Here is a 19,038-nt window from a genome sequence, read left to right on the forward strand (position 1 = left end):
GTATACTGACTCCGAGCCGACCAGTCCTTGTTTTAGCCCCTTAATGCCGAGTGCCAGGCAGTGTAACAACAAGTACCATCATTTAACGACCGAATTTGGCAGATGGATATGCATGCTTGAAACTCGGTCAACACAAGATTCACGTTGCAAACGTCGTTGGTGTCAGCCAATGTGTTGGTTGGTTGTTTTAGGCCGCACTCAGCAATATCCCAGCTATATGACTGAGCATCATGAGCATCGATCCACGCAAATTGGAAACGATGACATGCATCAACCAAGTCAGCGAGCCTGACCACCTGACCCCGTTAGTCGCCGCTTAGACAAGCATGGTCGCCTTTTACGGCAAGAATGGATTGCTGAAGACCTATTCTACCGCGGATGTTCACGGTTCTCAGACAATGTGTGATCAGTAGGGCATGGAATCGATGCGAGACCTTTTGATCAGCTTCCCAACGAAACAAATCAGGTGGTGGACAGTGTATCACTGTCCGCACAGAATGGCCAGCCCGGTTACCAGACCTAAACCCTATCGAACACATGTGGTACGAGCTGCAGATCGCCCTCTCACAACGCCACGTCCTTCCGGCAACTCTACAGGAACTCGGCAATGCTTTTACTGAAGAGTGGGACATTTTCCCTTGGCAACCATCCAGAAACAATGTCAGATTCGGTGAAGGGGAGGTCACTCTTGTGTGTGATTAAAATGGGACGTAACATTTGTTTTCTGTTTATGTTTGTTTGTTTGTTGTTTAACGCCGCACTCAGCAACATTCCAGCTATATGACGGCGGTCTGTAAATAGTCGAGTCTGGACCAGACAATCCAGTGATTAACATCATGAGTATCCGATCCCGTTAGTCGCCTCTTACGACAAGCCCAGTCGCCTTTTACGGCAAGCATGGGTTGCTGAAGACATATTCTACACCGGATCTTCGCGGGTGTTGTTTATTTCACATACGCGCTACTGAGAGTTGTTTTCTTGGACAATAAATTTGTTTTCGTGATTTTTTGACGTTTCATGTCGATGCATGTTTTTTTACCATGTACATGGTCATTTTGAATTGACAACGATGTACGACCTCTAGATTAAAGGGTACAAGTCCTTGATCCTATCGCAGTCCTGGCGTCCCCGGATGTATGATACAAGTAATTCAATCACCTTGTTGGTTTGCTCAAATTTTAGTTTGTACATTTCCACCAATCTTACAATTAATAATAACATAATTATGTAGAAACACTGACTTACCTCCATAAACGCATCACAACCATTAATGTTGCCATAACCATAAGAAATTTCTGCCCAAAGCAGTCCATTAACTCGGTTAACTCAGTCAGAATGTCGAAGCTTGAGGTTTAAAAGTTTTAACATGTATCAATATAACATACATCTAAGTATATAAACACATTGGTGTAGTTTTAGCAGAATATACGGTTCACATATAGGTACCCCATTTGTACACCACCTGTGGTGCATAAGTTACCATCTATACTCTTTACGCAATAAATTGTTGAACACGGCAAAAACGATTTTCCATGTCCATAAGAAATCTCTGCTAAAAGCAGTCGATTTTACTATTCCGACTTTATCATGAGCATTTATTTATTAATCACTATGAAATAGTGACACCACTTGTTCGCGAAAAGGTGATCGTATCCTGCTCAACCGTTGGCACCTGTCACAAACTCATGCAAAGTCAATTGTTACCCAGATATCTACTCTTACAAAATGTAGGGTATACCCGAAAATAACTTAAACTTTGGTGGTCAGGCCCGCTGACTTGGTTGATGCATGTCATCGATCCCTACTGTGTGGATCTGGACTGGACTGCAGATGGCCCTCAATGGGTAAATCTAAATATTTTGTTTTTCTATTTTATATGCAAATTCTGGATAGAAACCTCGTGTTCCTTACAGGCTGCATATCGAAAATAAGAAATTGTCCCCGAAAATTCAGGAAAAAAATAATTATGCTTCTGGGTGTTGAAAGAAATATACTCTACAAAAAAAATACGCAAAACGGATATTTTGGGCCATAAAAGCAAAATAGCGGACCAAGAGGTGTAAAATGAAGAGGTTTAATGTGTTATAGTGTCAGTGTTAACTTTCCCGGATCAAAATGATCACAACAAGGACATGCGAACCATTAGGCGGAAAACACGTACGATTCGGAAAAACGCACCCAGTGCATTAACAGAAGGGCCATGGAGCTGCACGCACTGCACTTGCAGCAGCACTATGACCGGAATTAAGTGCAGGGTTTTTGATTGCCTGGCATTTGCGTTAATCGAACAGTGGCAGTTCAACAACATGCCAAGATTAACATAAGTGCAAAGAAGCAACGTCATGGGGAATCCCGATCAGCTGTAGCCAGGGTTTTCAATGTAGCGCCCAGCACCATCACAAGGCAATGGGATCGGTTTCAACAACATTGGTCAACACGTGATCGGCCAAGCTCGGGACGACCATGAGTAACCATCCCCCGCCCAAGATCGCTACATCCGACTGCGCCACCTACGTGAAAGGACGACCACAGCTACCTCAACCGCATCCCTGACTGCGCAGAATCTCTGACCAGATCGTACGAAACCGTTTAAGGGCAGAAGGTCTACGAGCAAGACGTCAAGTTCGACGCGTCACATTGAGTCGACAACATCGTCAACAACGACTGCATTGATGTTGTCAACACAGGGTACTGCCTCAGCTGCCATGGAGAGATGTCTGGTTTAGCGATCAATCAAGATTTCTCCTCCGTCGAGGAGATGGAAGGGCACGGGTCTACACACGTCGGGAGAACGTTACGCCGAAAACAGGAAGTGGACAGGTTTGGTGGGGGTCGCGTTTAGGTCCATGTCCAAGGCAATCTTACAGCTCAACGATACATCAACGAAATTCTCCTACCACCCGTCCACCCAATTGCAGCCAACGGCAACGGTGTATTCCAGCAGGACAACGCTCGACCGCATACAGCACGGATCACAAGAGCCTGTCTACACAACAACACCGTTGATGTTCTCCCCTGGCCCTCCAGATCCCCGGATTTGAACCCGATTGAGCACCTGTGGGATGAAAAGGATAGATGGCTACGCCGACGTCAACTACAACCTCAGACGTTGCAGCAGTTGTTTTTTACGTTGCAGGCTGAGTCGGCTACCATTCCCAGGATTTGATTCGCATACTCGTCTCTTCCATGCGCAGGAGATGTCAGGCCGCTGTCGATTCCAACGGGGGACATACGCGTTATTGGTCGTAGCTGACCTTCGCTTTGGACTTTTCCTATGTACCGATAACGGAGATGACTACAATCACCAAGTGTTCTCTCCACAACATTTTGGCTCAATACCTTGTACGGTTCCTCGTATAAATGTATTGTCCTACCTCACACACATCTGGCTTTGCGTTTCTTTTTTTAGGAGTATAATTGCCTACCACAAAAAAACATTGTAACAAGGTGTTTGTCTTTAAAATAATAAGGCTCATAGATTTAAATAGAAGAATATCAAATGGTCGGTCCCTTAATTCCATTAACCGCTAGATAAGGTATTAATGAGTGATAATGGTTTTACGCCGCTTTCAGCAATATTCCAGCATTATCACGGCGGGTTAATGCAGACAGAAAGAATATTTGACATGGGACTTTCTCAAGGTGCAAACTCGTACTGCACTCGTTCTGCATTCGTAGTTGGTGACAAACGGAATATAATACACAACACAACACACGTATGACGTATTTTATTCCAGTACTTTACAAACACAGTCTGTGTTCTTCACAAAGTGTTGGTCCATCGTGCAGCTCTGAGCACTGCCCCGACTGAACGTGAGCGTGTGTTTATCAGCCCTACATCTCACAGAGGGTTGATGCGGACAATCTTTTTCTGGTCACGTGTCAGTGGCATCCAGTCGAGTTTGCCGAGGCGTGTTCCGTTGGAGGTGTAGGCGCTGACCGTACTGCAGCACAGAACATTGGTCATGTAGAGAACAAAGATAGGCACAATTTGTAAGATTCCATGTACTCATGAATTTAACAATGTTTCAGAAATTGATATAAGAATATTTGAGTAGGTTTCATATGCATTTTTGTTACATTTTATTAGCACATCCCTTGTTATAAGGTGAGGTGAAATAGGCTTTATGTTTGTTGTTTAACGCCGCACCCAGCAATATTCCAGATATGTGACGGCAGTCTGTAAATAATCGAGTCTGGACCAGACAATCCAGTAATGGACATCATGAGCATCGATCCACGCAATTGGGATACGATGACCTGCATCAAACCAAGTCGGCGAGCCTGACCACCCGATCCCATCAGACAAGCATAGTCGCGTTTTAGGGCAAGCATGGGTTGCTGAAGACCTTTTATAAAAAGGGGCTTCAACGTCGCGATCAAGATTTGCACTTATATAGCAACGTGCATGCACTCCGGGCCGACAAGTCCTTGATTTGTCCCCTTTATGTCGAGCAGGGTACCAAAAAGTTTTTTTAACGTGTTTTGGTAAGCTGTGGCCGGAGATTGAATCCCCGACCTTCCACTCGGCGGTCACTTGTTATAAGGATTGAAAACCACTACGATATTATGATGCAATCAATCTCATTAAAATCAGATCTTAGTTCTCGCCACCGCTGAACAAAGATCTGAAGACATCCCATTAGAGGTCACGTCAGACCGACCTTTCATCCGACAAATCAGTGCGTCGCTTACCAGATTATGAAAGTGACAGTCGGAATGTGATTTCTAATCATGCAATCCCGAAATCTTTAACATGGGGTATTCCGAACGATAGTTAAGGGTTTAACGACTGGATCCTTACAATCTAGACCATCGATTAGCCATTCCAGAATGTTTTTTGTTCAGGTTTCAAATTTTTAATCGGAATTTGTCAAAATATGTTTCGAAGCGAAGTCGCCAATTTGAAATTAGTGCCGCAAAGCACGAGAAACCTGCCTTCTGATTGGTCATTCCATTGGTCGGTCAAAGTTCGCGCAAGGTCGGTCTGACGTGACCCGTAATGGGATGTCTTAGATCTTTGTTTAGCGGTAGCGAGAACTAAGGTCTGATTTTAATGAGATTGTGATGCAATGAACTTACTCTACCACCCTGACATCGTATTAAACAACAATGAAAACGCCTCTTATAATGATATGATGCATTCAACTTACTCAAAATATCTGTCGTTGGTCAGGAAGATTCTGCCAGTTCGCGGGTCGTAGACAGTGTCAGTCACTGAGTGGCCCATTCGCCCGGGGAGGATCACCTGCGACTCCCCTGTGTCGAGGGACATCTTGTACAAACCCCGGGGGCCGTCACTGTACAGGGTGAGGGCTTCAAGCAGAACGTTAGGTCTTATATAGTAGACAGTAAGCCATACATACAATCAGTGAATCAATGGTCACCATAGTCACCATGTACGGCAAGCATGGGTTGCTGAAGACCTATTCTCGGATCTTCTTCTCGGGAAGTATGTTTGTTAGTGAGTAAAACTAATAGTAGCAATAGCCTGAACGTGTCAGATTTTACCCAGAGAGTCGAACCCGGTCTCACAGCGTGACAATATTAATTTATCCACTGGGCCGGGTACTTCAGAAACAGGAAACACCCACAAAAAGTGTAGGTTTCCGTTCTCCGGAAACCTTCCGGATACCTTCCCACTTTGGATCCGGCCCGGATACCTTCCGGAAACCTTCCAGATACCTTCAGCACCCTTCAATTTTCTTGGTAATTTTCAGACACATTTTTTATAAGTTTCACACTTAATTGAACAAAATGCACCCCCCAAATTTTGACATTTTTTTGGAAGGTTTCCGTAAGGTATCCGGGCCGGATCCCAAGTGGGAAGGTATTCGGAAGGTTTCTGGAAAGTTATGGTCATTGTGGCACATGAAAGAATCATGATAGTAAGTTAGTGTTGAGATGGTTGTAAAGCATTACTGGAGAAGTCAATGGAGTGGGGGCTTATCTTCTGGTGTATCTTGTGTGGAAGTCTTTGTATCCCACTCCCATCATAGCGCATTCTATACATCCAGGAGCACCAACAGAACTCCATCCAGTACAGGTATCTGGGGGAAACATAGACAACATTGTGTTAGCGTGTTATAACCACTGGCAGATACAAAGTAACTGTCATGAGTCGACCTGAAACACAATCTGAGTGAGATAACATGCTGAAATCTTTCAATTCTTCATATATATGCACACAAACTGACCAGTTTAGGGAGACATATCTATCTCCTTGTTTTGCGTAATTCAAAACATCAACAAAGGTCGAAAGGGCATGTCGTCATTACAACAAATATTCACCATGTTATGTTATACGCAGGGGACACCCACCGCTGTGCAACTGGAGGCGACATCTTGTACCTACAGTTGACGTCGGCTCACAACACCGAGTTTTACCCTGTTCTTTTCCCAGAAGCTCTCACCCTGGCTGACAGTGAGTGTAGAAGGACATTACCTACATGACTGCTTCCACTGTGGCACTCACACTTCAACTCCATATTCATGAAAACACCAAACACTCGGGTCTTGAAAGAAACCAAGATACCACCTGGTTGGACCTGGCTTGTTGGTGGCCGCTGTTTTGCATATAACAGCCAGGATCAAGCCATGGTTAGGTGTGTGTGTGTTGGGGGGGGGGGGGGGGGGGGGGGGGGGGGTTAATAAGTTTAAGGTTGTGCACACACGTGTTTTTGGCTGCTTGTACTAGTCCGGACTGATGCCGATTTATAGTGCTAGCACACTGAGATACCATGCTATACTGTCTCCGAGCCGACCAGTCCTTGTTTTAGCCCCTTAATGCCGAGCGAAATACAGGGTAACAATTAGTACCATCTTTTAACGTCTTTTGGTATGACACGGCCGGGGATCGAACCCCGCTCTACCACAAGACCACGGAGGCAGTCCTCAAGCCATGGTTATTTAGGATACTTCTTAAAATCAAGTGAGTCATGTTTATTACAGTCTGCCGTCGAAGCGTTGTCCAATATATGACTTCAACATTATGGAGTCAAAAGTACATTAAAACAGCCAAACGGACACGCGACATGTGTATGGTCAATGGGTTTCTTGGAGGCCAAATGTATAACACACTCACTATATCACTCGTGGGTAGCAGTTCTTACTATTTTCTTTCGGCGATGTATATTGTATGTGTGTGTCATTTCAATAGGCAAAGGTTTAAGTGTTTTTTTCATGAATCAATATTCTCTCTATTCTATCAAATCAAATGAAATTTCATAACAATTTTTATCTGTCTGCCTTGTTTTGCATATCCTGACATATTCTCTCTAAACTAGATTAAAGTTTCGGTCGTATTTACGTCCAATTCAGTTTCCATAAATTTGTGTGAATTTTATTTTTTCGATTTTAGTGGGCATCAACAAGGTGTTGATGGATGTATAACTCTTTTTATTCTCGTAAAAGGTATGGGAATTTAAAATTTATTTACGTTTAGCTTTTGGATACAAAACAGTGAAGATAAACAATACACATTCAGAATTTTACGTCTATAAGTAAAGACTTTGAAAAGCATTTAGAAGTGATACACACGAGGAAGAGAATTAATTGATGTCAACTTCTTTATTATGAGGAACATTCGTCTGATGAAGGAGTTACACGCATATACTCCGCAACGTTGTGTTCCTCATAATATGTTGACATCCATAACTTCTCTTTCTTATAAGTAAAGAGTTCATTAAATTTAACTGTTTTATATTGCATCAAAGTAATACAATAATCTATGTCAAATTCTATGGTACATATTGAGACAAATTTTAGTCCAGTTATATGTTTCATATTTGTCAATACGTCCTCGATATTAATGAAGGATGATATTTCAATGTTAACGTTATGGGGCTGTCTTTGTTGCCATTTCAAACTGTTGACGTTTGAACTTGTCATTATAATATTAAGCATGCACTTTTTTATTCAATTCGGATATGTTTAAACAATAGTGGATAAATTATAGAGAATTGTTTGCTATTTCTAGGAACTACAACTAGCCATTTCATAACCAGCATTGGTATCTATTATTGTTGAATGAGTGAGTGAGTGAGTTGGGTTTAACGCCGCTTTTAACAGTATTCCAGTTATATCGCAGCGTGTCAGCTTAATGCGGGAGGATAGCCCGAAGTAATGCAGGTCTCAGACGTTTATCACTTCGGTGAAACCCACGAGCACGAACATAATCGGGGCGAACCGGGATTCGAACCCACAATCATAGGTTTCTGGCGTGCCCAAGGGACGCAACTCTGCACAGCGAATCGCGGCGCCTTAGACGACTGGGCCACCCGTGCCCCTATTATTATTGAAAACTGCAGCGATGAGAGAAACACGGCACTACACAAGGTTTCCGTTATCTACCCACCTGTTTTGAAAGTCGACAGCCATGCGCATCGGATCTTTTGCCCTCTGGGCTAAAACTGTCTTCCCACTGCCGTCTATTCCCATAGAAAGGATCTTCTGACGCCCAAATGAGGAGGTGCCAAAAAAGATGACCTTCTCATTCGGCTCAATGGCCAGTTTCTCGGCTGTGGATTATCAGTTTAAATAAATAAGAATATGTTCTTTAGAAATTGTATGGAAGCCTTTTAGGGCCAGTTGTTAATTTATTTTTTTCTTGAAATTTCAAGATGCTATGTAGAAATTGAAAGATAACAAGTAAATATATTTTTTAATTTCAACTCTTATATATTATTCCAATATGTCTTGGAATTGCAACTTATGTTTCTTGGAATTTCAACTTAGTATCTCAAAATTTCAAGATAATAAACACGTATATAATAATTCAACTTAACATCTCAAAGTTTCAACTTATTATCGTGAAATTTCATCTAAGTATGCATCTTGAAATTTCAACTCAGCATCTTGAAATTTCAAGAAAAAAAACAAAACAAAAACAAATGGCCTTTAACGGCTTCCGTAAAATCGTGACCTGTAAGGCTCAAACTAGCTTCCCACCAGAGGCCACGATCTCCGGAAGCCATTGCATACCACCATGCATTACCAGTATGATACATTGGGATTGTGAATACAAGCATACTAAAACCTCAAACAATATATAAGAATGTATTGATTCAATACAAAGCTTTACATGGACATTTGAACATGTGCCGTCTATACAGGCATGTAGTGAGCGTGATTTACCTTTACTAATATAATGGAAGTACTCTGTATTGTCGCCGAAGTGAGATTCGCCAAAGTTTGAGTGCTATAAGCATGCTTGTAATTTGTAACCTGCTCAGTATTAAAAAGTCGCAATTTTACAGAAACTTTCCAATGTACACTAATACTTAGTATATATATTGGGTGGATGTGGGTGGTGTGCATGGTTTTGTAACATTTCAAACATATTTTAATTTGTATTAGGTTTGGCTTACCTGTCAGTACATACAAAAACATATACATCTACTAGACGTCTTTAACGTATCCCTAGTTTCAGTTAATCATAGTGGTGAAACAAAACTACAGAAACACATACGGCGATCGCCTTGGTATCGAATCATTCTTCTGTCGGTACCATTGACAAAGATTGACATGCAGTCCCCTAAATAACTGAGGACGTAAATCCGATCGTCCACGAAGTCGTAGTCCATATCAGAGATGCTGCCAAGGGAGGGTATGTTGAATGTTTCAATGTGGTGATCAGACAGATTCAGGCCAACGTCGACACGGAAGACATTCTTCGACCCTTTGTCCAACACAACCATGCGGGTCCGAGGGGCTGAAGCGAGATATAGGAGTGTAGCGTGGCCGACAGACACTGCGTCTTACGTATCATTGATGTTTAACAACTGTATGTATTTCCTCATCCACCAAGTGTAACTCGACTGATTTATAACATAGGATGGTCAACAGATTAACAAATAAAGGAACGTCAGCGTCAATGTTAAATTTGTATGTATCTATTTTGATTGTTTGTTTGTTGTTTAACGCTGCACTAAGCAATGTTCAAGCTATATGACGACGGCCTGTAAATAATCGAGTCTGGATCAGACAATCCAGTGACTGATATCATAATTGTTTGTTGTTTAACGCTGCACTAAGCAGTGTTCCAGCTATATGACGACGGTCTGTAAATAAATGAGACTGGACCAGACAATTCAGTGACTGATATCATGAGCATTGATATACCTTGAAAAGGTATTTGATACGGTATCAAAACAATCTTTTCAAATGTTTTCCAAAAATACGGATTTGGACCAGAAATGATAAGGTGGATAATATACTAACTTTCGATACTTCATCAAGCATAATACAAAAGGAACATCTATCAGAATGTTTTTACAAATGAAAGAGGCTGTCGACATGGAGATCCATTGTCGCCATATATTTTCCTTGGACGTATGATTAGAAATAATAATGTAATTGAAGGAATTATTGTAAATGCCAAATACTAATAACTTGAGCAGTATGCTGATGATACTGAATTTTGTTTAAATGGTGAAGATGAAAGCGTATATGCAGCTATAGAAACACTTCATACATTCTACAAAATGTTTGGCTTAAAAATTAATGTAGACAAGACAAAAGCAATATAAATTGGCTCAAAAACGGGTAGCAATGATGAAATAGAACATATGAATATATGAATATATGAATATAGAATAGAATGATCGAACAATTTCTGTCATAATGTTTTTAGCATTGTAAAAACTAGTTCACATATTTTAGACACTACCAAACCCTCCTGGGGACTTTGTCTTATCACTGGACAAAATATTTTTTTTTATCTGGAGCAATGAAAAAAAACAAAATCAAAGGGACTACTTTGACTGGAAAATATGAGGAAGGTGGACTACACATGATTAACATAAGGGCCTTTATTGACGCACTAAAACTATCTACGCTCAGACTGTATTGTAAAAAAAAACATATGGTAATCCTAGTAGTATCCCAATTAAAGATTTACTCTCCTTGGGTGCTAATGTTGACAAGCCATCTTTTGTTAAAACCCCTTCTGGAAAGATGTATTGAAAGCTTGGAACAAATTTTGTAAAGCAATTTTCATTAATGTTGATAATATAGAAGAAATTTTGTCCCAACCATTGAGGCTTGATCACAACTTTAAACAAGCAACATTCTACATAAAGCAAGGGGCTAATAATGGAATTTACTCAATTAAAGATATATGCAATGAAAAGGTACAGTATTAGTCTATAGATGTTTCCCTTCCTCATAGATATTTAATGTTCAAAATATCAGACTCATGTAAAACAAGAATCAAGAAAACTAGAAAGATATTTTCACAGAATTTGTATATAAACAGTTGCCCAAGTGATTTGATGAATCCTGTAAAAGGCGCTAGAATATTTTATATTAATTTGATATCAAATGAATATAATCCTATAATTTGTGATAAATGCCAATCAATTTGAGTACAATTGGAAAAATATATTTACCGTTTATAGAAGGATGCAAAACTTTCAGATTTTCAATACAGATTTCTACACAATGAAGGAACAATATTAACAATGAAATCTCGTAGCTTTTGTAGTGCTGTCAATGAGGACATCAGACATATCATTTGGGAATGTGATGAAACTAAACAATTTTGGAATGATCTCGAACTTTGGCTTAATAATTATCTTTCACATAAAATTCATTCACAAAATGTCTTTTCTTTTTGTTCTGACTACTCCAATACTTGAATCAATCATATATTTTTGTTGGGAAAAAAGCATATTCATGTATGTGGAATTAAAGGAATCAAACCGAAAATAGATACACTTTTAAAACTACTTCTTTAAAAAAAGGATTCAATCAAGACATGTATTGCTATAAAAAAAAAAGGATGACGAAAATAACTTTAACAAAAACATGATGACTTTTATTCTCAGCATTTGATTCTTAGCTCTCTTTTGATACATGCTGTGTTTGAGTCTGATTGTGTGTTGCAACCTTTTAGGTTTGAAATATTTGTTTCCAAACCTTTAATTTTTTTTAAAAGTGTATTGTGTCATTCTATGCAATCCGAAATATGTTTTTGACGGAATACTGTTTTACTCTACAACTCTGAGAACAATAAAAATGTTATAAATAAATATATTTAAAAAATGTGTTTCAGACGGATGCATACATGTGCTGTTATCAGTTTGTTAAGAATACATAATGGGAGATTATTAGGATATGATCGAAAGAAAAGTTTACTTTGATGATTATTGTACAAAAACAACACTCAACTAAATGCAATCAGAAATCATCATGGTGTAATGCTATAACACCCATGTTCAATAATGTTTCCTTGTTACAGAGTGTCTGTTTAAAATACGGGTTCAAAGAAAGAACCAAATGCAATAGTGTGCTGTGGTACAGACCTTCCCCCTGACCCTTCACTCCTCCGAGCACCAGGACGGCGACGACCACGAGGACACACGACGTCATTATGTTTGCTGGACGTGGCAACTCCACAATTCCACTCTCACCCGCTCTGATTTATATCGGACCAGCCTCCCACGCCCGTGGACTTAATGGAAATTGAACCTAATCACAAAATGGGCGTCATGTCATATGGTGTTAAAGGGCAAAAATTAGGTTACAGCTTATAGGTCGTATAGATTTATAAACGAGTCCCCTTTATGTACTGATTTATATACTATCGTAAGGGGGGGGGGGGGGGGGGGGGGGGATGCACGGGTGGCCCAGTCGTCTAAGGCGCTGCGATTCGCTGGGCACGCCAGAAACCTATGATTGTGGGTTCGAATCCCGGTTCGCCCCGATTATGTTTCTAGGTTTGTCAGCACCATACCCGTGCTCGTGGGTTTCACCGAAGTGGTGAACGTCTGAGACCTGCATAACTTCGGGCTTTCCTCCCACATTAAGCTGACACGCCGTGATATAACTGGAATAGTGTTAAAAGCGGCGTTAAACCCAACTGGTGTGAGGAAAGCGAATTGTTTGATAGGCATTTGACAAACTTTTATGGATAACAACTTCTTGATTTTTATCCTTATACCGTAAAGTTGTCCATAATTAATCCAAAAAATTGTGTCTACTTTGTAAGGAAGCGAGTTAAAAAGCACCAGTTGTAATTTATGTGTTACTGTCGTGTAACTTTTGCACTTTTTCTAATTCAGAACAACACTGAACTCTATTTCATGTAGACCTGTGAAGATCCGGGATAGAATAGGTTTTCCGCAACCCATGCATGCTTTCCGTAAAAGGCGACTATGCTTGTCCTGAGAGGCGACGAACGGGATAGGGTGGTCAGGCGTGGTTTTTGCATGTCATCGATCCAAATTGCACGGATCGAAGCTCATGATGTCCATCACTGGATTGTCTTGTCCAGACTCGATTATTTACAGACCGACCATCTACGTAGATGATATTTGTTTCAGAAAATATCTTATGTAAGATTCACTTGTAATAAGTAATCGCTGTATATTTCCTAAGTTCTATTTCTATTTCTTGATGTTAAAAACTTGTGATATAAATATGGTTTTGTAGAAGTTTGGCTCCATCAAGGAGTGAGCTATGTTGATTTATCTATTGACCAATTTGTAAAACGCTGTAAAGATATTGATGTTCAGATATGGAATGACAATATTACATCTTCTCCAAAGTTAGAATTTTACAGACATGTTAAAATAGAGTATGGTTAGGAAGATTATATTTTTTGTATTCACAATATGACCTAACTTAAAGCTTTAGCTAAATTTAGATGTTCTAGTCATACTTCAATGATAGAAATAGGTCGACAGTACAATATTAACAGAAATTTAAGATTTTGTCCATTTTGCATAGTTTTAATAGTAGAATCAGAATACCATTTCTGCCTCCAATGTCCATTCTATGCAGGTTTAAGAGACAGCATTTTACCAAAGTATTATTGTGACCATCAAAACCAGCAAAAACTTAAGATGCTGTTCTCAAGCTCGAATCCGCCTGTACTTAACAGTCTAGGGAACATTTTATCAGCACTTAAGAAACGCAATAGTTATTTTAACGTTGTCATTGATTATCCTAAGTAGTATTACTGTCCACTATTGTACATCATAAGGCAAACATTTTAGCATCTGTGAGTGTGTGTATACTTGTATAATGGGCCGGTGGCCTCATTACGGAATAAACAACATCACGTCACATTTCTATGGAAAACAGTTTTAGCCTAATGATACTTTCCTCTGCTGATTACTGTCGGGCGTTGACTTCACTTCAGCCTCCATTATATCCTAACAAGCCACCAGTTCATGACACGATATTTGTGAACAGTGTTTTGTAAAGGTTGGAAAAGGTTGGTAACCTATTTCACAAAAACGTCTTGCGCAACCGACCGGGTGTAGTGTGAAGCGTATGTTCTGTCACGATATATGATGATAAACCTACAGAATTCTTTTTCAAATCATTAGAGGTATTATTTTTATATTTCATTTTTCATTAGAAAGCTCATGCTTCGGCGTTCGTATTAAAATACATGTACATGTATAACAGTGTACCTAAGAATACATAAAACACATCAGGATCAGCCCCTGATCCGGGGTAGAATAGGTCTTCAGCAACCCATGCTTGCCGTAAGAGGTGACTAACGGGATAGGGTGGTCAGGCTCGGTTGATGCATGTCATCGATCCAAATTGCACGGATCGAAGCTCATGATGTCCATCACTGGATTGTCTTGTCCAGACTCGATGATTTACAGACCGACCATCTACGTAGATGATATTTGTTGATGATAAACAGTTTTAGCCTGCTGATACTATCCCCTGCTGATATTACATTGTTGCTATGGTTCACGTGTTGGTAAGCTGTTGTATGGCACCAAATGGTAACTTAGCAGCAGTAGCAATAAATCATGAACATTTTGAGCAATATTTGTAACTACATGTTTTAACCATATCAATAAGAATTTAGAGTTTACATCATGAACATCAACAGCACCTTGAAATTCATTCGTTTTACTACTGAAGATCCATGCTTGCTGTAAAAGGCGACTATGCTTGTCATAAGAGGTGACTAACGGGATCGGGTGGTCAGACTAGCTGACTTGTTTGATGCATGTCATTGTAACCCAATTTCGTGGATTGCTGCTCACTGGATTGTCTGGTCCAGACTCGAATATTTTTCAGACCGACGTCATATAGCTGGAATATTGCTGAGTAGGATGTTAAACAATAAACATACACACACATCAATACAAATTACCGCACACCAATTACAACGGTACTACACAATAGAGTGGTAGTACAATATTCGATGGCAATAAATAATATGATGGCAGTGGTCAATATCAAACACATAAAAAACAAAAACAACAAACCAAGAAACTACTGGGGCGGTCGGGTAGCCTAGTGGTTAAACCGCTCGGATCGCCCAAGGCCCGGGTTCGATTCCCCACATGTCTACAATGTGCGAAGCGCATTTCTGGTGTCCCCCGCCGTAATATTGCTGGAATATTGCCAAAAGCGATGTAAAACCACTCATTCACTCACTCTCCTACCCTAGTGAGTGATATCTGCACTGGAGTTCGTGAGTTTGTATATTTCAGCATCAGCTGACTGACATTGGAGATTGCCAAGGGGACAACTCCTCCCAGTGAGTATATCATGGGTGTCTGACTGGGTAAAGGCCTTCCACAATAAAGTTGGTAATATAAGTAAAAAATATAATATTATATAGTGCATCATCGATCTGTCTTACACCCTTCCATGTGATGTTTCCAATGTTCGTAATTTCATTGATGAAGAATAAATATTGTTCCTACATAATTGAATGCGTATATGGCCATGATAGAGTCTCAACGTTGTCAAAAAGGAGGTCACTAGTGTAAGGGTAGGTAATTCTACCACTGACTGTTCACTCAGTGTGCGATCCGCGGATGCAGCTTTCCATCTCCAAGACTAAGCCTTTATATAGTGACCAAATAACATATGACATGAAGGAGATAAACGCTGAGTATGACTAAACAGCCGCTTTGTAGGCTGAAGAAGAGCCAGCTATATTGACACGAGGTATCTGCATGATTTGACCTGTCAATTTCCAGATTTCACGGATTCAAAGCATGCTTGTAAAAGGAATGAGACAGTTGTGTCCCGGAAATAGTGGTTTGTGTGTTATTTTCATAATTGTGCGTGTTCTGAAATGAATTTCATCAAGTTTGACAAGCTGTGACTTCAGTGATGTCGGGATATTGTTTTCGTGGCCATTCGAGGGGACGATTCTCAAATCCCCTCCTGCCAAATCCTTACGGTGGTGGTTGACGCAAATGGCAATGGATATCAAACACAAAAAGGTTTGTACACAACATGTTGTCATAAATGAAAATTCTTCCAACACATTTTTATAATGTTATATTTTACTTTCATTGTCGGTTGTTTCAATGACGATCAAAATTACCTATTCCGAGTCTTTTGGCTTCCATTATGTCCCTGACAGTTTCATAAACATGTCATTTGTATGCAAAAGATATGCCTTCGTAGAGTCTTGTTATCTCATCACAGAAGCAGTCAGGATTACGGCCTAGAACAATATAGCGTCGCTAAAAACATCCAATATCAAACTACCGTATTTCCTCTATTAGACGCTAGGCCGTTTATTAATTTCGCGAGAGACCAAGCGTGTAATAGAGGAAATATCGATACGTTTTACAGTTCCTTGTGGTGATCAATCGGCAGCCATTGTATAAATAGATATGTAGGCTATCTATGTATTCATGCGCACGTTTTTGGTGTGAAAAGGCTTACTGTATTTAAAAGGGGTTTCCGTAGCAAAAAGGAAACCTCTTTTTAACCAATCAGAATCTAGCATTCTTCAATTTCATGGTAGAATTAAGAATACCTGCTTCGCCGAATCTGATTAAAAACTTCAAAAACTAGTCATAAACACAGGTAAAGGCAATGCAATTGTTTGCCTGAGAAAACCCGTCTACCAATGGTAAGGTCAAAATAGGGAATTGCATCGGACATTTTTTATTTCACTGATGGCAGGAGGATATCTCTGTGAGCATGTCATGTCATGGTGAGCTACAGTGGTTTGGAACGTTTCTTAATATTAATAATCGTTTATTCAATCCATAAATGTTTAAACAAGAATGTGGCATGTAACATGCGCATCTTACTTTTGATTCGGCCCAAAGTGAGTTGTTTAATATTTCCAGGATATATTACTATTGGAAACTGCAACTATGAGAGTTGGAATGAGGTTTTCTATGGCTATTTTATTCCCTTTGAATCAGAGACGTGATTTGAAACACGGCGTCGCGTGAAGGCGATATTAGTGTTTCGAAAGTCGACAGCCATGCGAAACGGATCCCTTGTCCGCTCGGTTAAAACTGTCTTCCCACTGCCGTCTATTCCCATAGAAAGGATCTTGTTACGCCCACCTTGTGCGAAGGTGCCAACAAAAATGATCTTCTCGTTTGACTCTACGGCCAGTGTCTGGGCTGTGGATGATCAATTCACAAAGAAAAAAAACATCTTTAAAGAACAAGTAAAGTGAAACAAATGATTACGATTTTGTTGCGAATATCAATTGTCCCAGATGTATTAAGTTAATTACCGAGAGAATAAATGGCATAACATTCGTAGAAAGTTTTGAAATTGAAAGTACTGCAATCACACTCTCCGTCATCGGATTCCAAATCAAAATTTATGCTTGTGTGGCCTAAAGCGATGCACGACAATTATTTTCATTGGCTGATATGTTGGCTGACTTGTGATGTTTGGTAGCTTTACAGACACGTCAGGAAGCGGCCAATCTAACAGTGTTACTATTTCTGTAAATCCTACACAAATAACATTGCACACATTGCTGTGATCTTGACATTGTGAATATTTAAAATGACAATTAAATGTCTGTAACGAGCTTTTTATGACTAACATCTTGTTTGGGTACCATAAACGGTAACTGCCTACTTGTCCAGCAGGTGGCCTAGGGATAATCCCCATCTGGTTTGTTTAAGCAATATACATCCGTACATCCAGGATTCGTTTACTTCGAAATATATAATAAACAATTGATAAAAAGAATTAGCACTATATAAAACATTGTATGATTTGTCCAATTTCTCATGTAACATTTCCATATACATAATTCACTACTAGACTAGGTCCGGGGTTCGTTCCCCGGCCGCGTCATACCAAAAGACGTTAAAAGATGGTACTTGTTGTAACCCTGTCTGGCGCTCGGCATTAAAGGGCTAAAACAAGGACTGGTCGGCTCGGAGTCAGTATACTGTGTCTGAGTGGGGTATTCATGTTAAACTGCGGCATGGTATCTCAGTGAGCTAGCACTATAAATCGGCATCAGTCCGGACTAGTACAAGCAGCAACACACACACGTACATGTACGTCGCTATATAAGTGCAATAATCTTGGACGCGACGTTTAACCCCATTTCACCTCACCTCACCTCATCTCGAGCACGTTAAGAATATATGTCATATGGTTGAAATTTGAATGACTGAAAAAGGTAATGGTCATTGTTAAAGTAATTTGTAAACAGTTGAAGATGATTTGGAACAGTTACCAGTGAGACGTCTGGCCAAGACCATACACGTCTTGTTATTAAGAACATACTGCGGGAATTCAGTAACATAACAAGAATCTAGCAGAATATGTATTGATTGGCATGTGTTGATACAGGAAGAGTATTATTGTCATATAATCAAAACAAATAAACGACAAAATGGACTTGGGATACATAATTTGATTTTGTCGAACTCCCTTTGCACATGTAAATTATTACAGGGCAGTTTACTTATTTTCACAGGATTTGATGCAGATGTTATTTTTCAATATTTTTATTTTTCTTAATTTCTTAATTTTCTTTTTCGCGTGTGTGTGTGTGTGTGTGTGTGGGGGGGGGGGGGGGGGGGGGGGGGGGCAAATATACATGCTTTCATTAATCTACATTACCTTCTAGGGGCGGTCGGGTAACTTAGTGGTTAAAGCGTTCGTTCGTCACGCCGATTCCCGACATGGGTACAATGTATGAAGCCCATTTCTGGTGTCCCCCGCCGTGATATTGCTGGAATATTGCTAAGAGCGGCGTAGAACCATACTGAGTTTCGGGGAATCATATTGGTACATACTACGGAAACACTTACGGGATCCGGC

General features: G+C 40.1%; 1 protein-coding gene across 1 annotated transcript; it reads right to left on the reverse strand.

Moving 5' to 3' along the window:
- Positions 1 to 3,713: 3,713 nt before the first annotated feature.
- On the reverse strand, positions 3,714 to 12,455 carry LOC124132321 (low-density lipoprotein receptor-related protein 4-like). Its single transcript, XM_048403648.1, has 6 exons — positions 12,306 to 12,455; positions 9,470 to 9,712; positions 8,357 to 8,519; positions 5,923 to 6,050; positions 5,154 to 5,316; positions 3,714 to 3,944 (listed from the first exon to the last, which is right to left on the reverse strand). Exons 1-6 carry the CDS (start codon positions 12,370 to 12,372, stop codon positions 3,842 to 3,844), a joined length of 867 nt encoding a protein of 288 aa, XP_048259605.1. The 5' UTR covers positions 12,373 to 12,455; the 3' UTR covers positions 3,714 to 3,841.
- Positions 12,456 to 19,038: the final 6,583 nt, after the last annotated feature.

This window comes from Haliotis rufescens, unplaced genomic scaffold (assembly GCF_023055435.1).
Source record: "Haliotis rufescens isolate VD_foot unplaced genomic scaffold, xgHalRufe1.0.p SCAF_3, whole genome shotgun sequence".
Taxonomy (NCBI): domain Eukaryota; kingdom Metazoa; phylum Mollusca; class Gastropoda; order Lepetellida; family Haliotidae; genus Haliotis; species Haliotis rufescens.

Bases quoted from the DNA above. Each gene is read 5' to 3' on its own strand.
- LOC124132321 (XM_048403648.1), bottom strand. From the start codon at position 12,372: ATGACGTCGTGTGTCCTCGTGGTCGTCGCCGTCCTGGTGCTCGGAGGA. The intron at 9,713-12,305 runs GTCTGTACCACA...ATCTCGCTTCAG, and splicing joins AGTGAAGGGTCAGGGGGAAG to CCCCTCGGACCCGCATGGTT. The intron at 6,051-8,356 runs GTGGGTAGATAA...TGTTTCCCCCAG, and splicing joins GCTGTCGACTTTCAAAACAG to ATACCTGTACTGGATGGAGT.